The sequence below is a fragment of the Passer montanus genome, unplaced genomic scaffold (genome assembly GCF_014805655.1).
Source record: "Passer montanus isolate IOZ18808 unplaced genomic scaffold, ASM1480565v1 scaffold125, whole genome shotgun sequence".
Taxonomy (NCBI): domain Eukaryota; kingdom Metazoa; phylum Chordata; class Aves; order Passeriformes; family Passeridae; genus Passer; species Passer montanus.
The window spans coordinates 286590-310311 of record NW_024359278.1 but is presented as its reverse complement, the minus strand read 5'-3'; the positions used below and the strand labels follow the sequence as shown (position 1 = coordinate 310311).

Genomic DNA, 23722 nt, shown 5'->3' with positions numbered 1-23722 from the left:
CATGCTGGAAGCATTGAGAAGTTTTAGAAGACCTTCAGCACTGCTAAAAGCAGCTCCTCACAGGGCAAGTGACAGCTCTGGAACTGCACAGGAGCAAGGATGCCTGGCCTGGAGCAAGGATGGCCATGTGCAGACAGAGCTGTTACCTTAACAATGCTCATCTGCAGCCAGCAATGAGGGCAGAAAGAGAAATCCCAGCTCCAACAGCCTGCTGGCACAACCCTCCAGATTATCATTCCTTCCTGTAAACTCCTACTGACCTTCGGTGTGCTGAAGTGGAGCTGCACTGAGGGAGTTTCAGCAAGTTGTAAGAACCTCTAAGCTACCCAAGGAGAGGGCATTCAAGCAAAGGAATTAAGACTTTTTTTGAGTTTTTCCCCCTGGACTGCAACAGGCAGAACAGTCCCTTCTGCCTTTTCACATCTTTTGTCTATCTCCTCACCTTCCAAACTGAACAAGTTTGGGAATACATGCACAGCTGCTACTCTAACTTTCAGGAACTTACTTTACATGAAGTATATTAAAAAAGAACTAAATTCTAACATTCACTTCTAGTATAATTTTCAGCATGTAGCAATGGCATTCACTATAAGAAAGATACTCAGATTGCCAGCACCAGAAATCTGGCACTTATTCCATTCACAGCTGTAAAGTAGAGCTGCTGCTTTTATTTTTTTTTAATTACCCAATATCATTCCTTTTGCTTTGATTCAAGGGATAAAAATGAACAACTACAGGAGTCAGACTTTGAAATATAAGAGAACGTGCTACCTTATAAACACGACACAGGGAAGTGCCTGAGTATTCCAGTGTCATCACATGCTTTGAACAAGAGGCACTGACTCTCACAAACTTTTCTGAGAGATACACATTGTTTACTATACCCCACTGAAACAGAAGCTCTAGCTTTTAGCTAAAGAATAAGACTTCTACAAATCGACTTCATAAATTCAACAGCAAAAAGATCCTGTTGGACCTTGTATCCTTAAAAGAAAAGAGAGGCTTTGAACATCTCACCATAGAGCTCACACTACTTCTGAACAGAATTTATTTTAGATAGTGACCTGTAACAGTCAACTGAAATTACTGCTATTTTTGAGCCAAAATAAAATAAACAGTATGTCTGGTGAGGAAAGAAGGTCCCTTCCAAAAGCTGTGTCAATTTGATGCACAGAGCCAAAAGAAATGCAAGATATTGTTTCAAAGCATGATGCAAGAAAACCCCAAATTGTGAATTTTCCTGGTCTCCTGGTCAATTACCATGGCCTTCTGATGCAAAAATCCTTGAAAGAGGTTAAGAACCACAAACCAAAACATCCAAGTATCCTGACATACTGACTTTCTGGCTGTGCACTGCTGCAGTGCTGGTAATGTAACATTTATTGCCATGGTTCCCTTTCAACAAGGCAACCAACCAATGTTACAGCTGCAGGATTTTTTTTAGGAGTTTCCACTTCCAGGCCTTCTTCAAAGGTATGAAAGGACAGCTCAGCAATCACACACAGATATTCATATTTACCACATACTGGAAAAGCAAACTAATATTTTTGAAGCATAAACATCGGTCATGTTTCTTTATTTACACTCTGAAATTCCTACATTTTTTCCTTCCTTGGTATTTTCTTTGAATATTTAGGCTAATGTGTTCCAAAGAAATATTTTTCCATTAGCTACCAGTGTTTCTTTGTGTTCTTCTTTTGAAAGATTATTTAAATGCTAATATGAGAAAAATGAATGCAACTGGCATAAAGAATGCGAGACAGTGGAAAATTGAGTTTAAATATTGTAGCAAATAAACTAGATAGAAAACATGAAGTGTTCAGCATATTATTAAATCAAGTAAATTTGTCAGAACTGTCTTAAAAACTAATGTGCTTTCAACTTCCCTTAAATAATAGGGCACTTGCTTTTAAAGAGTACACAGATAAGACAGTCCTTTTCTGTAGCTAAACTGATAAGTGTTTGCTGAAAAAATTAAGTATTGCTACAGATATGAAAAAATATTCATCAACAAGCTGCTTTATATTCTATTTCCTCAGATCTACAAAAATAATATATTTTACAAAACATCTGTAATCATGATTAATTTCATTAGAATACGCACATTAAGCAACCTCACACAGGAGCAAAGAGGCATCATGTGGAAAAAAAGCACCAATACATTTTACTCCTTAACATTCACATCAATTAAATTATATTTCTGGGTTACACTTCTATATTAAAACATCCATTATATTAAGTTTCAGCTACAGGATAAATAAAAGTTTAAAACTGCACAAAAAATATGCTTAGGGTCTCTTGCAAGGAGACCTCAGGCACCACAGTAAGAACAACACTTGAGCTGCCTCATTTACATTACTATATTAGATTTTTGCCTGTTTTTATTTGAAATAAAATATTTAAGGCTTAAAATAAGAATTTACAGCAGGGGAACTGATAAACATAGGCCAGGCATAGTGAGAACCAGCCACCATAAATACATCTTAGCCAGAAGGTCAGTGTGTTATTAGTCCCAATTATGCTGAAGTGTAAGAAGTCTTCTTGTTGCAGACAATTATTCACTGCTGAATGAGCACAGACCACTGGGCTGAGCACTGACTTCCATCACAGACAAAGGCTTACGCAATAATGATCTATTCTGCCAAATTCCATAAGGATTTACTTATTGAACCCTTCCCTGGTTTCAGTTCACTGATTCTTCTGTTTCAGTATAAAGACAAAAAATACCTACAGCTTCTAAAATTTTAGCATTTCCCCAAGTATTTACTTTTCATTAAGTTGGCAAGTCCCTATTTCATTTTAAATATATTTTATACAAGTATACAAATTTTCCTTGGGTGCAAGTCAAGTATTCCTAATACAACATGAGGCAGCCCAAACTGATGACCTCACTGTAATTTAAAAATACCTACATGAGCTCTGATTCCTCTTGACATACAAGAATTTATACAGATTTAATTCTTAGCTTTTTTTTTTTTTTTAGTACTGAAAAGCAACACAGGTGACACTTTGTCTGCACCCCTACAGGACAATGGTTGTAATCCAAACCCAAAAGAAAATAGCCTTGTTCCAGGCTACCAAAGCGATGGCCACTGCAAGACTCCTGTGCAAAGAGGAAAAGATCAATAAAGAGGATCAGAGACTTATTTTTACCTCTATTTTGTGAGCCAGGAAGGCAGCCTGCCATGTCAGTGTCCTTCTATGGGCTCTGCTGTCTGTGGATAATACCCATTGTCTTATGTCTCCCTTGAAATATTCAAGGAGAAAGGAAGAACAAGAGACTCTCAAAACCATGAGAGATCAGAGAATGTGGGGAGGGGAAGAGAAGATATGATGGAAAGAATACAATCAATTTTGTAAGAGAACTTTAAAATCAGCTTGGCAGGGAGAAGACTTCAAATGGTTTGCCTCTTTGGTCCCTGCAGAATGCAAATTGTTGGTGTGCTGAAAGAGCTGAGCTTTCCATCACAGCACATATGCCTTTATCTAAAGATTCCCCACTCTCATATTCTGTCTCTACCAACACTTGACAGATTTAATCTTGTCTAAAAATAGTTCCTTCTTTTTGCATTTAAGGCCCAAATCAATGAAGTCTAAGACGTATCCATTCCATTTAAAAAGGGACTTGGATGAAATTTAACTGAAATTACCACAAACAACTACTACAAAGGCATGTGCACACCACTGACTGGCAAACGAGCAAACACAGGCTAAGCCAAACTAAGCAGCTTACAGACAATGTTCCAAAAAGTTAAACAAGGTTATTAACATATCTGTTCTGCAAGTTGCAGCACAGCTGCAGATTTAAGCTTTATGGTACAAGATCATGATTTAAGAACCCATATTGCTCTGAGCCCTCAGCATCAGCCTCCCATAATGACATCGTTATTGAATGTTTCCACAAAGAGCAGCAGAAGCCAGATTTTAAAGCATACGGTAAAAATGGCAAGTGATAGGTTATGGGTTTCATTAGACTAACTGAAGAGAAATGTCATCTCTCTTTTTATCCCAAGCTTTGGTTATTTTTACTTCCATTTTATTTCAAATTGCTTGCATTAGCCCCCTCCTTTTTTCCTACACTATTACTACTAAATAAGAAAACTGCTGGCTTAGGACGCACTGAAATCGGAACATTAATTCATGTCCCTGTGGATCTTGGGAAAAAGCCAATGCAAGTCTTGAACTTTATCATGATAAACCCCTGGCACCCACTAATCACAAGATTGTATCTTCCCATAAGATAAGGGGCGGATTTTTGGCATGGGAATGAACACATACACCTAGCTGTTTCCAAAGGCTTGCAACCTGGCAGCCTTTCAGTAAGGTTTCACTCACATAGCTGTTACTGTATACTCTCCAGCTATGGCTGGGAAGTTGATAATCCTTAAGATATGAGGAGAGTTTTGATTTCTGACACAGCATTCCTGAGATAAATGCAGGATCAGAGAGATGCTTTGAAATTCCCAGAGATACCCCACTGGTAAACCGCTACATGGGAACAACTTTTAACAAAGTGCCTTAAAAAAAAACAAAAAAAACCCACTCCCTCTCCCCCCCAAAAAAACTCACAGAATTTTTGTTTGCCATCAAACAATATATTAAATGTAAACCAGACACGGAAGAGAGCATCCCAAAGTCTGTTTTCCCCAAAAAATAAATTTTACAATGTAACTTTGTATTTTTACCTATTAAGAGATGAGATCTATTATTTCTAATTCCATCCCAGTTTCTTATAAAAAGTGTGAGGTTTTTTTATCCCTGGCACAATTCCTTCCTACTGTGGTACCTAGGTGTCATTTCAGAGCATAAACTTGTATTTTAAGCAGTCTCACTACATAAAGCCACCTTCAAGTGGCCATTAAAACTTGCCTGTCCATTTAACTTTTAATATTTCACACACAGTTATTTTCTCTTTTTAACTTTAGCTAGTCAGTAACATGCTGACAAAATATTTTACACTACTTCATGATCTTTTCCTCATGTATTTAGTCCCACCTACCAAACAAAAAATCTTTGGAAAGTAATGCCCACAAGTTATCACTGTGGAGCAACCCATCCAGCTACATAAACCCTACAAAACTCTGCTGTTGTATTCAGAAGCACAGCGCTGTCTACTGCTTCAACCCATGCACCCTCTTCATTCCCCTGTATATATTCCTTCATCAGACCACCTTGTTTTGAGCAGCAAGGCAGTAATTTGGCATCAAGGTTAAGTGAAAGAATGTTAAGAGTTGTTACAAATGGCTGGCACTTTGGAGATGGAAACAGAAGTGTCCACTAAGCAGTGGAGAAGTAGAAGAGCAGAACAGCAAGTAATTCAACTTTTTAGTAACTCGCTTTATAAAACACACCACAACTAAAGGGAGTTTTTTTGGTTATTTTATGAGTGACTTTGTAACTATACAGGAAGAACACAGAAATGCAAGTGACAGAAGGGTTGCCATCAATGCCCAGTATTTCATTAGTGTACATATTATCAAATTAAATTGTACAGCTTCCTCTGATAAGGTTTTGTAGGTGTAATCTACCTACGTCAGCCATCAGGGCTCCAAGTGTCCAATTACTTCCTGTCTAGTTAACCTCCTGTACACCAATTCAAATCAGCACAAGCACCACAAACCTTTGGTGTCCACAATAGCTAAAAAATAATTCATAAATGCAATAGTCACTTCTGTACCAAATCCCCAGACAAATGTTATTTGCATGACACAAACCATGCAGCAATTAATACTAGGAATTTCACAAGAATAAAGCACTATCACAGACTAAAACATTTTGTTATTTGACATCAACTGCCCACTTGTAGCAAAGAGCAACAAGAGGCCTCGAAGGGGAAGTGCCAAAAGAACTTGGGCAGCAGCGGGGAGAGAGGTGTGGCAAGTTCTAACTCAGCGTCCTTCTTCTACCAATTTCCCCCTCTGTCTCCATCCTCCTCCTGCTCCCAGAAAAAGTCCTCCTGTTCAGCATCACAAGGAGAACACAGTATTTACTTTGAGACAAGAGCCCAAACGCTGGCACACCCCATCTGTGTCTCATCTGGCCAGACAGCACTGTCTCTTCCCCAGCAGAGATAGGGCAGTCAGTGTGAGTGGAGCAGACAGGCAGTGACAGCTGCACCCACACCCTGGCACCACTGCACTCCTCTGGTGGGCAGCTGCTATTGTGAACAGGGCTGCCACAGACTGCAAAGACATCAGAGCCAGAGGAAACTTAGGAATCAGCAGAGGATCAGATACTGGTATGGTAACAAGGGATCCTCTTGCACCAGACTGACTGCAGGATTTCTGGAAATAACCAAGGCTTTCCTAGAGACAGGAATGCAAGTGTTACAGGAGTCTTTCTTTTCTTTTTTTGTTCCCTTTGCAGTTGTTGGGAATCCTGAATAGGTAAAAGGCACTAAGACTAGTAAAAGATGGTTTGGTTTACTGTGCTTGGGAAAAGATAAGGAGCTAATGAGACTGAGACATAAGAGACATCAAAATGATTATCAGGAGTGACTTCATTCTAAAAGGAAAAAAAGCAAGAATTCTCCTTTTTGAATCCACTACAGCATTTGTGTAATAAGAAATGCAGAAATGTATTACAATGAGATAAAAAGGTGTTACAACAAAGCAAATCTAGCAGTTTAGGGATAGTATCTACCCACCCAATAATGAAAAGAGTTAAAGTAGGCCTTTGGCACCAGAAGGCAGAACACATATCTGTTTTCCTAAATGAATACAGGAATACTCTCTAGGTAGAAGGACACCGAGATGATTACTCCATTGTTTTTGAACCATTTGTAACAATTAGTAAGCCGGTATTCTTTTGCAGGCCCACAATAACAGAGACTAGATACAACATTGTGATGAATACACCTGCTAATCTACGTATCATTATTTTAAGCTATTTAATGTCTGTTTTGTTTCTTGAGTTCTTTAAAGCCAACTAAATATGCACAGCAGTCCTCATGTGCCAGTGCTACATTTAGTAGTTCTGGTGAAGCGTCGGTTTTCCTGTTCTTTACAAATATCCTTAGTACAATCAAATTTTTAAGTATTTCAGATGTTACATTACCTGTCAAAGGAATGGAACTGCACAGGCTGCTCAGCAGCTCCGTCACCAAGAACTCCAAGGAAGGCTGGTGGCAGGAGAGCAGCATCCACTGCAGTCCCATCAGCTGGTGTGCTCACCAGGCTTCTCAAGATGTCCTTCACATTGACATTTTTTGCAGCTGGCACAGAAGCCACAGATTTAATTTCTTCAGTTCCCGTCTCACTTCCGCCCTCCTGAGATTTATTGACTTCCAACGAGAGTGTGCACAGGACTTCACTGACTGCATCTGGGCCTGCACTAACACTCAGAGGTCCTGCTTCAGCAGCACCACTCAAACTGTTTGCTTGTGCTGCAGTTGCTTCCTCCCCAAGACCAGAATCCCTTCTTTGCATAGATGCTGTATTTTCTGAATCTTCAGTAGAGGTTGAAGCACCAAGAGCAGCAGATGGTTTTTCCACAACTGTTCATACCAAAAGAACAGAAAACACATTTTAAGGTCATTATTAATGGAGAAGCATTCACAACATTGGTCCTCAAGAAGATTTCTAAAGCATTTCAAGCCAAGTTATTTCATTTTGCAAAATAATTAACAGTTCACCTGCAGCAGAAGTCTCATTATTTTCATTTTCTGATTCCTTGAGTGACTGGCTTTGGTTTGGTGGTCTTCTTTCATTCTGGGGTTCCAGTATATCTCTGTATTTTGAAACCATGAGCACAGAAATAAAATACACAACAGCCAAAGCCAAAAACTGAGCCTGTTTACTATCCTCCTGTAAAAAACAGACACACACAGATTTTTCCATTACAATTTCAGCAGCATGTTTATTTTTTCATGAAGTATGCCCAGCACTATAAACATACCAAGAGGAAGCTGATATGTCAGCAATGGAAGAACAATATTCTCTAGTCACAGTTTGTCTCACCTATAAAGCTAAGGAACGCAGCACTCGTATTCAAGTGGCACTAATCCTTTTGTTTTACATATATTTGCCAACTTCGGCTAAGGTTGTGTGTTTTGATTTCATGTTTCAAATTAGTGTAGGGTCTAGGGTTCCCTTTATTCATGAGTGTTTCTTCTGTTATATTTCCTCAAAAATGACAAGATATTAACAGCATTTGCAAGGCAAGCATACTCTACATAACTGGAAGATATTAATGAAGGAAAAGGAGCAAATTCCAGAACAAGCATCAAGATTTTATTTCATTATCAGATAGTCCAGATTGATGTAATCTACTACATGTAATTTAAACAAGTATTGACCAATATGCATTTGCATTACAGCTGAAACGTTATTAAGAGATTTTAGGAAAACTTTGAAAACAAATCTTTATGTGAACTATGCCAGGTTCAGAGTACTGAGTTGCTCCTAGTGAAACAGAGGGAAAACTGGACATTACGATTTAGTCTAAGCCTGTCCCTTTTGGCTACCAAAGGGAAAAAAGCTTCGTATACTTTTGGGTCACAGGAGAATGGAGTATTTGGATCCTCACTTACACTTACTTTTTACTAGTCAGTAAAAAATTACTGTTTGGAGTTTTTTACCCCTCATTCACATCAGGGCTCAGGTAACATTCAATTTTGTCCTCTGAGCAGTTCAAGAAACTAAGTTACACTAAAAAGCTCATTCTATCATGATTGTACTGCCCACCAGAGCTCCTTATCCCTTGAAGAACTCTTTATTAAGTTATTCTGGGACATATTTTTGGGAGAGGTATTTATTTACATTTCTAATAAATAAATAAAAGGTATTTATTTACCTTTCTATTAAGAACAGGTAACATAGGTGGATCCTATCTGTTGCACTGAAAAAAAAGAAACTATCTTCCCCTTGGCTTGAACCAAAATCTTAACTTTCATAGAATAATCACAGTGTGAGATTGAGGAAAGCCGCCTACAATAGTAAGGATTATAAAGGATTTTCTTGCAAGATAAACAATAAGACAGTCTCTAACTGTACTTAACAAAGTGGTGATCCAGTGAATTAGAACTAACCCTTCCTTATTTTTTCAGCTGTGTTTGAAGACTGCTTGAAATAAAGCTCATGTAACACTCTAAGTACTGCTACTGGTGGGTAAGCGGATTCCATCCGAGTTCCTGCTATAGAAGTCATACATTCAGCTTATGCCACTACTGATTGTAAGTGCTGAATAAAATGTAAGAAACTGCATGCAAATAAAATGATGCTAGTGTAAACAGCTCAGACAAAAACTATTCACAACCAGATCTTTCTAAGTCAACTTTTCCCACACAGCTCAACACCTTAGCCAAAAAACAGACCTATTGCACCTTTTTATACTTATTGGGAAACAGAGAGCCTGATGGATTAGATATGCAAAAAAAGCAGAGGTTGTGGGTAAGTGTTGTTTTGGTAGTTTTTTTTTTAAAGCAAAAGGTTCATAAAATGTGCTTGAAGGAATCTTTAAGATTACTTTAATTGGCACCAGTATGGAAGAGTCACTTCCTATTACTCTCTTGCACACTGATACTGATGTAGGGGTTGAAAGAAGCTTGCTTCAATCAATAATTACTGTAAAGATAAAACTCAAAATCCTTCACTTTTCTGGACGGAAAAAAAAAGTCACTGTATAAATCATTACACTTGCTAAACAGCCCAATTATTGTAAACTAAGTTGTGGTGTCCAGGCTTGTGGCCACCAATGACTCACAGCCATTATAGCTGCTGTATTTGCTTACAGAGGTGGTTTTTTTTTAAGCAATCAATCTCAATTTCCTCAATATCAGCTATAAAGTTGCTGACACAGGGCAAAAATATTTTTAGTCAATTCAAGACTAAAAAACATATGCATACTTACAGCACAGGCACACAAATTGGTTCCTCTGAGGGGAAGTAAAGGAATTAGAAATGACCTCTGCGTTCTAATTAGCTAGAAGTATGGACTTCTTCAAAATGTACAAACATGTTTATGATACATAAGTAGCTTGTCTATGTACATATTTGTACTAAACACAACATAATTAATATACAACTGGAAGAATTCCACATAATCAATTCTTAGGAACACAAAGAGCCAGATCAGGAGACAGCTGGATTTCACCTCTCCCTCCTTCCAATCACAAACACTACAATAGCTTGCTGAGTATTGCGAGTTCCTAATTACTGTGAGCAGTATTCCCTTTTGGTACATCCAATTTAGCCAAACTCTGTAACACAGAGAAGTGTTTAGCAAAGAGATAACAAGCACAAATGCAGCTACAAAGAAAAGGCCATGATTTACTTACTATATCTCTGAACACTACTGCTCGGAGGCGATTAATATCCATATCCTGCAGAAGTCTGTCATGGTCCCGTATTGGAGAAATGCCACCAGTCACAATGTCCACTGGACTCTATTAAAAAAAAAGACAAAACAATTGTTTAAGATCCTGTGTTTAATGATTCTTGGTAGAATGCTTTTAAGTGTGTATAATCATCCACTGTGAGTCGTATTGTCATAACTAGACGGCAACTAGAGTTACTGTCATAACTGGAGCAGAAAGATCAGATATGGATTTCATCTTTAAAGGAGAAAAAATCTGGTCATTTCTTGTGACAGATTTAATTTCCAGCATTTGTACCACCCCGCTTCAGGTCTGTTAAAATATCAGTGGTGCAGGTGCAAATTTGAAAACTTATCCCCTCTGTACAGACTAATCATTATTGACTTCTGTGTTTCTAAATGTGGTCTTAAACTTGCCTTTGCTGCAGACTTTGCTGATCCTGTAAAGCCTTGCACTGCTTTTTGGCTCTTCCCAGTGTCTCCAATAGGCTTCATCTGTGCATGCTGCTGACATTCCAAGCAATTTCTTACTGCTACTGCACATACTTGAAGGGAAAAGAAACATTAAGAGTTATTCTGAGAAACAGTATTGTTCTATATTCCCTTACAGAAATGTATAACACAATTCTGTTTACCACTTAAAACTAAAAAGTTTGATGCACATCAGTAAAATGCTTTGCTTCTGCAAGTTCTAGACAGTTGCAAACCAATGCTCAAAATTCTTTAATAATTTATAACCAATAATGAATGCTGAACTATTAGAACATATATGCTGTGTCTAATGGATACTTCAAAGTGAGTATCCCTCACTGCAATTTGACCATGCATACAACCACAGGGTGGGTAGGCTGAAGACAGCTAAATTTCACAAGTTTGCAAGGGAAATGACAAGTGATACACCAGTGAAACAAATGGCAATGTTTCCTTCACAATACTCTGTTACTCCCGGACTAAAGTTCTAAAGTTACACAACTGTTTTTTTTTAGCTGCATATTTTTGCCCTGTTTCATCTTCTAATATTAATTTTCAAAGGAAAAATGAACTACCCCACCTCTATACCTGTTTGCATCCCATAAATCTTGTTTTACCTGCACAAAGTTTTAATTGCCTAGAAAGGGAGAGGAAGGCTAGTTACTCTTGAGGCTCTGAGCTGCTCTGGCACTCATGCAAATCAAACCTTTCATTACAAAGTCTTACAGCATGCAACCAAGGATGAATTCTCTCCGCCTATATTAACTACTTGGACCCTGCTATGATCTCATATGCTTTAATTTTCAGAATATTTGTTACTTTCTTAGTAACTGATCATTTTCTTTCAATCCAATTTGAAGCAAGTATACTGTAATAATTGGATACAATTATTGCCCAATTTGAACCCTTCAGAAATTTACACTTCCAGTTTTTCACCACACCTTCATATACTGACCTTTAAGTGTTAAACCTCGTATCTAAGTATTGCAAAGTTTCATTTTTTTATATAGTACAAGATTACTTTTCTTAAAGCTGCTGTATTCTCAGCGTTATTTGGGGAACTTTGGCAAAAGAAATATCTTTGTGGATAAAAAGAAAACAGGCTACCAAACTTAATTTATATTATTTAAACTTTTAGAGAGTAATATGTATATATACATTGCAGAATACAGTAAAACTGTAGAAGATCTTAATGTTTGATTACATTTAATCTTGATTTAACAAAGCAATGGACAGGAACAAAAATAAAGCTAGCAGCTGCCAACTGCTTAGTAACTGCAAGCTCCTATGCTTGGGCCTTTATTTGCTTACCCAGACGAAGACATTGTCGCAGAACTCCTCCAGATGACATATTTTTCTCAGACTCAATTTCAGTGAAACCAAGAGAGCTTGCAAAAATTAGCACATCCACAAGGTTGATTAATCTCTGGAGAAATGTTAAAGATGCTTCTACTGAAAGTCCTTGAGTTGGCTCAATATTCTCCAATTCATGCTACACAGAGAAAAATTGAAAGCAACATTTACTTTTTCACAAAGACAATATTCCTGCATGCTAAATAAAGAAAAATGTGTGCTGGAAGTCCACTATCAGTCACATTCAAAAGTAATAATTACTCATATTCTAGGAACAATCATTAGTATTGGGGTTTAATCCCATTCCAGACCACTGTGGGGCAACAAAGGCAGGAAACTTTTTTATGTCTTCAGGCAATGAAAACAAGCACCTAATTTAACTTAGGGAAAAAGTGTGGAGGCAGCAAAGGGAGGAAAGAGATGCCTGTGGAAACACCCCACATGCAGTTCTGTTTCCCAAAAGGACAGATATAATAATTAATACACTCCATAAAGAAAGGCATCCTCCCACAAGTGAGGAATTTTTAAATACAAATAGAATTCCTTACAGTAGCAGATGTGGCAGCAGAAAGCAATGGCAAGATACCACCACAGGCCATGATCATGTTGTCCATCACTTGAGAGATGAGGTGGATCGTGTTGTGTACAAACACCACATTGTCACTGCTATTCACAAAGTCCATCACAGTTTTTGTAGAATGGCTATCCAAAAATTAAAAAAAAAAAGAAATAAATTCAGAATAGAGCTTTATTTTTGGGGTATTTTAAAATATTTCTGTTTTCACAAAAGTAAAACCAGACACTTAGCAGTGGGGAAGTAAGTAACATATGACTTAAGGGTCAACTGATGCATCTCAATCTAAACCTAAAACTACATTTCTTTTCTGTTCATAAACTGCTCAAGATGACAGGTTGCTAAAATCACCAAAATGATTGCTAATCCTCATTTGTACAAAGATACATTATAGGCAGGTCTATGACTGCTTGATAGCAAGAGTCACTACATCAGGAAACAGAATAAAGTCTCCTGGAACAGTGAAATAGATTTGAACTTAAATCTTTGAAAAACTAAAGCAAATTCTAAGGATTTCTCAGAGAAATTAAAAATCAACAAAGCACAAAAACTTGGACAAAAACTTTCCAAAATAGAGGCTAAAATAGAAATATATTTTAGCTATATCTGATGATGACCAGATAGGTTAACTTAAACATATCCTAAAAATTATAGTCAGACAAAAATTCATTTCAGTTTAAATTGTTCTAATAACTTACCCACAGTATTTCTTCATACTGGCATTCCTTTTTATCAGGTTCAAATTGAACCTATATGGTTCAATTTAAATTTGACACTCATGACTACAAGCTAACAACGGACTCCCCTCTCATTTCAGTTATTAAACCTTAAAATTAAATTGCAGAATTACTGCTGTTTTCAAAGATCTTCATGATTACGTTCCAGATCCCTCTTAGTAGTTAATCTTCAAATTAACATCTTTGAGTTCACAGAACCCTATCAAAGCAGCAGTGTGTGTAAATGCAGAAGCAAGACATACTATTTTGGATATATTATCTTTCTTATCCACATTTAGATAAGAAGACACAGGCCCTTAAATACATTAGGAAAATTAAAATCTTAGTTGAATAAAAACCAACAGCAAGACTGCCACTGACTTATATGCAGCCAGGATTTCAGTCCAAATCTGTGTGCAGGCCCTGAAACAGCACACAGTTATATCTGTAAAGAGTCTTAAAAAAAGATCTGAGAATAATTCGGTGTGGGTCACAAAATAAGTCAGGCTATTGAATAATGAGTAAAACACCAGATGTCCACGAGTCTAGGTCAGTGAGCCCCTTATAACTGAACCCAGTCTGGATCATTGCACATAAAGCAGAGGATGTACCTTCTCCACATCTGAATATCTGTTTCTATGGAGAAGAGCAGGTCTGTGAGCAGGCGCTGGTGCATCAGTGACCACTTGAACTCGGGAATACGGAACACAGCTGACCTCGTGTCCCTCCTCTGCCCATCCGATGGAGCAGCCAGCTCCTGTCCTGAGGAAACCTGCTGCCTTGAGGGCTGAATGCACCATTTGCAGACAAAAAAGAAAACAAAACACAAAACCCACACTCTGGTTATTAGGTCCCATGGCACACACTGTAATGCATTTAACAGACTGGAGATTTTGGATATCCAACAAGTTCAGATTGTGTACATGGTTCCAAGTAAAGCTAAAACTATTACACAAATGCTATTTAATGGATATACAAAAAACTACACACTAGGCTACAGCTGCTCTACCACACCTGCCAGTCTAGGTATTCACAAGCAGCCACCCAGCCTTACCAGGGGGGGAGAATATGTTGTTGTAGACAGTGGTTTTCCTCCTTTAAGGAAGAATGGTGCAGATTGAAGAGCATCCATTAGGAAGTATCTCTGCAGAAGGGAAGTACTCAGAGACATGACTATTTAACCATTAAAAGCTGGATTAGAAACTAAAGACTAGAGGCTGGAGCACTGCAGCGCACAACAGAAGCTCAGTCTTAATTTATACTTGTACAAAAAAGGTAGGATGACATGATGTAGTGACAAAGTTATCAATTTTTATAATTTAAAACAGCTGAGATGAAGTGTCCATCTAGCCAAATACTCAGTTTATATCAGCATTCATACATGGATGCATAAAAATCTTTGAGAATTCTCAGGACACAAATTGTAAGAATTGTGGCTATTTCAACCCAGGGTTAAAAGTATTTTATAGATAACTCACAAAAATCACACACATTATAATCCCCAGAATGTTTAGGTACACTTTCTCAAAAAATTCATTAAAAACACCTTCCTTTTATTTCTAAGCTGGATGGATGAAAGACAGGTAGAATTTACCTCAGGCATGGATCTGGTGGGCAGAGGTGCTTCTAGACATGTGTTAGCTTTCAACTCCAGTCTTTCTGTATCTGATGCAACACTGGAAACATCAAGCTTGGCAATTCTTTTGTCAGGGGCTCCAGAGGGCTCTGCCACCTGTGCATGTGTGTTTTCCACAGTTGTTTTGGTTTCACTGGTAACTACATTTCCTTCCTTCAGCTTCTTTTTTCCTGCTGCATCCGGCTGAGTTACTACTTCTGGAACTGCAGAACTCACCGTCTCTGGCAAAGTCAGTTCTTGGTTGTTCTCATGCATACTTTCAGTACCCTCAGATTTTAAAAGTCCAGTTTCAGGTTGCTTCTCTGTTGTTTCTTCCTGCTTTGTCACTTCACTTGCATTAGAGCCACATTCCTTGCTCCTTTCTGCAAGCTCTTCTGAAGGCAAAGATAAACTACTTTCATCTTTCAAATCAACAAAGTCATCTTCATCTTCTACCTCTACTGCAGATTTTTCCAGTCCTTCTGGACTTGTGGGAGTTCCTCCTTCCCCTGGAGTTTGCATGGCTAAAGAAGCAGCAGTGACAGCAGCTGTTTCCTCCACAAGCTCATTATCTTTGCTAGAATCTTCAACTGCTTCAGCTATTCCAGTGCTGATTTCTGAGACACTGGGCTTTACTGATTCTGGTTCTGGAGAAAATTCCACACAAGGCACTGCTTTTAAATCCTCTGCAGTTCCCATATCCTCCCCCTCTAATTCCTCCTCATGATTAGACAATGAATGAGTTTGCTGGCCACCACCTGATGAATTTTCTTTCTCTTTTTTTTCAGTTCTGCACTCTGTATCACCATCAGTAATGCAGGAAGGAGCAGCAGCATTTTCTTTTAACTCCAAAGACTGTTGTTTTCCCTTGGTTTCAGCTTCTTTGCTAATGCCAGAGATTGTTCTAATTGGAGTTGAAGAACATACTCCACTCCCTTCACCTCCTTTCTCTTGGTACTCCTTGTACATTTGGGAAAGACTCTCTTTGTGCATTTCAAAAGTTACCTAAAAGAACAGTTCAAAGGAGATTAAAAACTATACATTAATGACTGTTTTCTTGCAAACAAAAATCAATGCTCAAACCACAAATTTATATCGGATCCTGTCCTTTTCATTAAAAAAACCTGCACATTAGATATCACTTAACTGACAGCAAGTTTTTCTTACATGTACCTGTTTTTCCTGACTAAAATGAAGAAAGAAAAGTAAAGCCAGTGTCAAAAAAACCCCAACTAGCCTGATCCAAAGGACACCTTAAGCATATGATCCACAGAACTACTACATCTGAAAACCTCAATTTTTTTGTGAAGGGGGATGCTGTGACAAGTAGCAAAGCTTTCACATCTTTTTAGCACATTTAGTATGCTCAAAAATCCACAAAGATACATAAACTTTTGAAAATTTTACACTAAAAAGTACAATGTCATAAAGTCAGAGGAGAGAGAAGCACCTGACAAAGACAGAATCCTGTGGATCCTCAAACGTTAACTAGAATTCCCCAGAGGACATTTCCTTTGGTGAGTGCTATTCACCCCATCTCAGCCTGAGAAAAGCTACACAAACTCATTAAAGTGAAAAGACTTCTCTACTCCTTAGCTGAAAATACTATTGTTGTTTCTGGTCTTTAAAAAAATCCAGATAGAAAAATTTTTTTGTGTACACACCAATAAAACTCATTTGCCCAAATAAATAGCTGTGTTTTAAAAAATAAAATATGACTTGCCTAACTTAAGTTTTTATTACACTGTTATTCAATTTAGTTTATCCATACCTTTTCATTTAGGATTTAGATTTATATTCCATAACACAAGTGTTTATTTATCTGTAAGCTCAGCTCTCAAAATTTTCCCAACATAAGCTCCAACCAAGGGTTATTTTTTTTTTAAATCAGTTGCTGTATCAGAAATATTTTCCATAGGCAAAGTAGAGCAGTGCATTCCAATAAATACATAAACACACATTTTCTTATTCTCTTACATACTCAGCTCATTCATTTGGATCTCATCTAAAAATTCTGTGTACATGGTAATCAAAGTGATGATTAGTCAGTAGGAATATTTTTCCTTAAGAGGACACAGAGTAGTCAAAAAACAATTTTCAGATTAAAAATATACTAGAAATTACAGTTAACAAATCAGAGATAAGCAAAGACAGAGCAAAGACAAAAATTCTTTTTGGCAGGTTCTGATGTCAATGTTTAGCTTTTTAACATACTATTTTCTCCATTAATCAAGTATATTCAAGCACTGCAGGAGCAATGCATTATTTTAACATGAACTGAAGCATATTATTCATTCAAGTTCATTTAATTAAAACTTTAGTGTCTAGAAACGAGTGTGGGATATCTCACTTTGCTTGTTAAAAAAAAAAGTCTTCACATATTAGTTTTTATTCAGTTATATACAAAAAAAAGTGTGAATAATTACAACTGATTGAAAGTTCAGTCAATCATAATGGATCCATAAATTATTTGATTCTAGGTTTTTGCTAAAAAGAGCATGTGGGGGGCATTATTACTTTGGAAATACTTTCTGAATTGTCCCACAATCAGAATGTCGAAGGCAACACAAAATAGATTATGCTAATAAGCTGTCCCTTGCACTTTTCACTTATTTTCCAAACTATGATTAGGCCAAGCTGCTACTTCAGGTCTAATCACTACTTCTCTGAAGAAGGTTTCCTAACAACTTGAACTTATCTCCAGCTAACTTTCCCTTTTCTCTCTCTCCCTGTTGCTTCCTACATTTCCAAATCTACTAAAAAGCTTTGTTCCAGCAAGCACTAAAAAGACATTTAAACAAATGAAAATGACATTGTTTGATTTCAGCAAAACTTACATGTACTTCCCAGAAAGCACACTGCCCCACAATATTTAACAGGACGAACATTTGTAATTTCATGCATCATTCCAGTGTAAATCTCATTAAACTCATATGTAGGAGTAAAAGCTACCAAGTTTATAGCTTCTCACTTTCTGTGAACACAGTCTGTAGGGCTGCCAACTACTTTTGGAGAAATGAGCATTCAGTTGTATCTCAGTTAGCACAACCCATGACCTACTCTCTCACTAGAATGCTTTTTTCTAATGAGCTCCCAAGCCCTGTCCCCTTAACAAAAACGTATTGCAGCTTCCTATTTTTCCTTACTAGTCAAATTGATCACCTGGTTCACAGCCTTAAGTCAACTTTGCTTGAAAATAAGTCAAAATCTGTTCTCCATAAGTCAGGATTGTAAGTTTGCTTTTTACTCTTCTCCCTCCCCTGAGAATCCTGAACTCCACCATCTCATGGTCACTGCAGCCAAGGCTGTCTCTGACCTCCACATGTCCAACCATGTTGGAATTTAGGGTATAGGGAATATGGTATGGCCAATGTTTAAAAACACCATGTATGGTACAGGGATGCAATACCATTTCACAACTAATTTAATCTGAAACCTGGAACAGACAATGCTTTGGAAGACAATAAAGAGCAATACTGAAAATGAAACTGTGCACTGAGGGATTTTTAATTGCTACTAAAAAGAAACAGAAACAAAGACCAGCAAGAAGGTCAATAATGACAATTTGTCTTCACAGACGGGTAATGTAAACTTATGAGCAAATAAATCCAAGCAAATTCTGATAAGAATCTACACTGATTTCAGAACAATGCAAGAAACTGTAAGGAGAGAAACACTGGTGAAGAAAATTAGGCATCAGGGAACTAAAGGAAAAAAACATCACTCCCCAAAAAAATCCAAAATCCTCTCAACAAGAATAGTAATTTCTACTTTGACCATAAACATCAACATGAATTCATGTAACAATGTATTAAATACTGTCCTTTAAATAAAACTCAAATTAAAATACCAAGGCACAGAATTAGAGAGACCACGTGAAACAGTATTTTTCTAACATCCATTTTGAGTCTGGGGGTTTCTTATATAACAAAAGGATACAAATTTCAGAAATTCTGCTTTGTAAAATCCAACTTTTCAACAAGGCTGTATAAACACTTCTGATCACTATATCAATCTGTAATTTGGTTTGACAGGAAACCAAGAAATTGTGGTACTACAAAAGAGGCACTAGACAATTCTTCCCCCACAACTTCTATTGCATGATGTGGCATTTATGAAGGACACAAGTACACAAAACCAAACTATACATACAAAACAAAACACCCAAGGTTAACAAAATCAGTACCAACAAAAATGCAAAATTAAGTAGAAATTATGATTACTAAAAGCACGTGCACAGAGTACATAAAGGTATTAAAGATTAAACATTAGGATCTGTAAACACGCAACAATTTACAAGACAACTTGAAGAACCTTAAAGGTACATAAGTAATTTTTTATTTTCCTTAAGGCATTTGCAACTGTAAAGCTGATAATACAAAATTAATTACCAGAAATTGTTCTAAATTAGTGAGCTAAAAGGCCAATCATTAATCTTCACCATCATTTGACGGCTAATCCATAGCTGTCTGCAATGCTTGGAATGCATCTCTACACACCACCAGTTGAAGACACTTGTGAGCTAATAACTGCAACATTTGCCTCTGCCATTAATTTTAGCTTAATTTGACATCTAACATTTACTAATTGCCAAGGAGAAAAATTAGCATACAGCTATAAGAAAGGGTAAGATGACTGACATTTGCATGAAAGAACTTAGAGAAAATATTTTAACTATACATTAAGATTTTTTGCCTTTTTTTTTCCATTTTCAGGTGGGCAATTTTAGAGAGTAGAGAGAAGAAAGGAATATCTTGCCAGACAGGTCAGATAATTCCTGATATAGTCTGCTCAGTGCAAACCAGCTCCTGTGCTGGTTTAAATGAACTCTTCATAATAAATGAATAAACTCTTCATAATTCCAAAAAGCACCACAACTTTTTGAATCTTAACTAGGATTTTATTGACCTGCCTTTTCCACTTCTCCTCTACTAACACTAACTGTTTCAAAAGTGTCTCTCCAAACACAAACAGGCCTGTTTAGACAGGAGACACCACTATCAGAGATATCAAAACTAATCAACTCAGCACAGGAAAAGATTCAAAGGTACTGTGTGCACCATGCACTGAGTTACAGTCTGTAACCCACTGACTTAAGTCTGGGCTATTTCTGAGTGAGTCACAGATGAAAGCTAAGCAAGGCAAGTTAAAAGATACTTTGCAGGATAAGAGGTTTCTAAAGGAGGAGACTAAACTTCCACCAGAAACACATTCAATGATGTACAAGGTGGGGGGGAACCACTGTTCCAAGAGAGTTTCATGTTCCTGTATCTTGCATTTTCACCTAAGCAGCAAGGGTTCTGCCTTTTTTTTTTACTCATTTTGAGAAAAAAAAAATAATTTCTAGAATAAGAAAGCAAGTACTAGTCAATATAATTCATAAAAGTCTGCTTTTCTGAGGGAGAATTTTATGTATGTCAACAGCATTTTACTTCAAATCAAGTCAAGGTATAGCTTACTGTTACATCATCATACAACAACAAATTCAAACTGCATACTGAATGTTTATTAGCCCATTTTCAGTAAGGAAATTATTGCTTTTAATGAGTTTAAATTGCAAGACATGAGCACACACAATCATCTCAAGGTATGTATTTTCTCACTATCTCAATCCCTGCCACCATTCCTACAGTTCAAGGGACTGTCAAACCCTATCTCGTACATATTTGATATTTAGCTATTAACAAAAATATTCTGTAACTAAATTCAGCATTTATCACCCCATTGCTGCAATGCCCAGCGACAGGTTTTATGCACTCCTCACTTCTGCCATCCTTTTCCAGTATCTCCCTATATTTTGTTGGCAGCCCTACAGCAAAGACTCCACATCCATCATTTCAAAGAATGGCCAGGAGACCTAATTCAGGCCCCACATTGTGAACAGAGGTAGCTGCAATTATGGAGGAGGATTGCTTCAAACTGCAGCAACAGCAAAGAAAGCCACTAACAATTCTTGAGGCTGCAGACACACATCCCATCTTCCATGATTTTTTTATACCAAGTCATAGAGATGAGAATCCTCTCTCTCCTCAAGTCTTCTTTACTTAGGAAGACAACTTCAGAGCTACTTGCCTCTTCATACACCAGATCTCTTTGCTGCTAATGCTTTTGTAATTCTTCATTTTGAGAGCCCTGGCACTTAGTAGCAAATCTCTATTACACTATTCTTTTAAGGCTTCTCTGCAGCTCTATAAATTCTCAGTTTACCTTGCTCCCTTCTAATCTATCCCCAATTCTTTGTTAGCATCCTGCAGCTTTATTCATGACATTCCACTCCCTCAAACCAAGTGAATAATGAGATGGAGGAGCTCCCCATACACACTGCATATGTAAGAGCCCATCACTGGCACACATCTCTGCCTGCTGAACAATGAAAATACTTTCTTCTCCTGCTGGCCAATGGTTAGAAAAGCCTTCCCACACATCCCCACTACAAAAGAAGCTGTAAAAAGGAAACCCCTCATAAGGGTGAGAGACTGCATCATCACAACACATTTGTGCTGGGGATGCACAGCTCTAAAGGAGGCTGCACATCCCAGTCTCCAAGCTCATTCTGCTCTTCATAACTCAGGTGACAAGCTGAGAATCATTTCTATGTAGAATAAGTAATATTTACTAAAAATATCTATTTACACTATTAGAATGAATGTAATATTGAATGATTTCAAGGGTTCTCCCAGCTTTGCTTCACTGACATATTGGGCATGGCAGAAGTGACAACCAAAAACTGGCAGTGGTACAAAGACCCTCTGGGCCAGGAACCTCTGCTGACCCTCAGGGCAATGCAAATACACTTTTCAGAAGACTGAAAAACACCTGAAGCCTTCAAATTTCCCTGGAGCTGAAGATCTCCACTGTGGGAGACCCTCCTACCTTCATGACAGGGATAAAAACCAGACAAAAGCATCCTAAGCAAATCCTGGATGCCAACAGGATTTGGACTCCAGATTCTAATGGCCTCTTACCCTCTAAAACTACTGGGCCACATTCACTTCTCTGCAAACTAGTTTTTTAATTGCCACCATATATTAACTCCTCCACTACATAATCTCCGCAGCTTTTGCTAGTTTTCCCTCATCAGTGATGAAAACCTGGCAAACATAGCACACATAAATGCTCTGGGTTTTTTTTCTCCTCCCTTAAATTAAATGAGCAGGGTACAAAAGAATATGCAAATTTACTTAAGAGTCACAATATTTATTACAACTGTACTTTAGACTGAAAACTGACAATTAGTTAGAAATACACTGTACTGTAAAGTCCCACTATTAACATTTTAAAATTATACTTCTCATTCACATCAATGAATAAAATTCTTCCACTTAAACAGAAACAGAACTGCATTTACACATATTAACATCTCTGAGTCTTACTCACTGAAAATTTCTTGAGCTACTAAAAAATAAAAATAAATATCATTCTTCACCTGACTATATTTTCTTTAACAGAAAGGTAACATGAATCAACTTTTAAGTAATAAAATATATTTAAGGGCCTGAAATAAGCAGATGTTAGTCTTGCCAGTTTAAAACATTCAGATAATTTAGGAGTGTATTGCACTGTGTAAATAATTTTATTCTTTTAAAACCTGGGGAAGCTGAAAGGATAAAAAGGGAAGTTGTCCACCATTCTTTACTTGTTTCCTATTATTAACCCCAAAATCATTGCTCCTTTATAAAAAGTAACAGGACTAGACAGATAAAAATCTAAGGCTGAGTTAACATGGTTGCAATATTTAAAAAACAGAAGTTCTTGGATGCTTTCATAAATTCAACACTGGCGAGTCAGAACAAACTGGAGCTGTGATTTCATTTTTCCAACAATATTTTCATTGAACTAGAAGCAACAGATTAAACACCTTTGTATACAATGGTTTAGTATCTGGAAAGAATCAAAAATAATATGGAAATTAACAAAATACATGAGTAATACTAAGAAATTTGGCTTTTAAAAGGTTGCACACACCTACACACCTTCTAAATTCTGAATGCAAGGGAAGCCAATGCAGTGCAATTATGCTGGAAAAGCCACTGCTGTTTATAAAACGCTGTGCAGCTGTTGGAGGAGAGGGTTACAGTGACAAACAGCTTCCCTGCTACAAAGGTGGCAGGAAATCTATCAAACTGGACAATAAAATTGCAATTGAGTTTCTTTGGCTTTTTATAGCAGCTGCATGTATCTTGATGTGTAGCTCTGCAAAACCTATCCAATTGTGTAACACTGGTCCTTTATGTACTTGTTCTTTATCATAGAATGGTGTTATAAATTAGTGGCACGAATGGCACAGAGGGTTGTAAAAAGGAAAAATAAGCAGTAACCCAATACAATTAGAGAGAAATAGGAAAAACCCAAACTGGTTATTCTTTTAGCAATGTTAAGGAAATATTTTTGTTTCCATAATTCCCACATTACTTTGAAAGCATGCTAGAAATCAAAAACATCTGAGATGCACTTAGCATCAAACAATTTGCCCACTGAATTATGCCTACATCAGGTTATGTGTTAATCTCTATGAATCTCAATGGTGGTAAAACAGGATACAAGACTACTTAAAATAAGAAAAATTAACAGGATTACAAAATCATTATAATTATCTAAGGACATTTTTCAAGCCCTTTTTTTGTGATTTATCCTAATTTATGTTTATGTAATTAACAGGCAGCTCTGAAGAATCATCTA

The 23722-nt window shown here is 37.2% G+C and overlaps 1 protein-coding gene across 4 annotated transcripts in view; it reads right to left on the bottom strand.

The window, feature by feature from the left end:
* Positions 1-23722, bottom strand: part of LRBA (LPS responsive beige-like anchor protein) — a 367482-nt gene that overhangs the window by 279753 nt on the left and 64007 nt on the right. For all 4 annotated transcript variants that reach the window (XM_039698441.1, XM_039698442.1, XM_039698444.1 and 1 more), the window contains exons 23-30: positions 15023-16048; positions 14040-14215; positions 12687-12840; positions 12097-12277; positions 10732-10859; positions 10277-10384; positions 7634-7805; positions 7057-7495 (exon numbers count right to left, since the gene is read on the bottom strand). In XM_039698441.1, the coding sequence (XP_039554375.1) occupies positions 7057-7495; positions 7634-7805; positions 10277-10384; positions 10732-10859; positions 12097-12277; positions 12687-12840; positions 14040-14215; positions 15023-16048 (2384 nt within the window). The remainder of the gene's footprint in view (positions 1-7056; positions 7496-7633; positions 7806-10276; positions 10385-10731; positions 10860-12096; positions 12278-12686; positions 12841-14039; positions 14216-15022; positions 16049-23722) is intronic.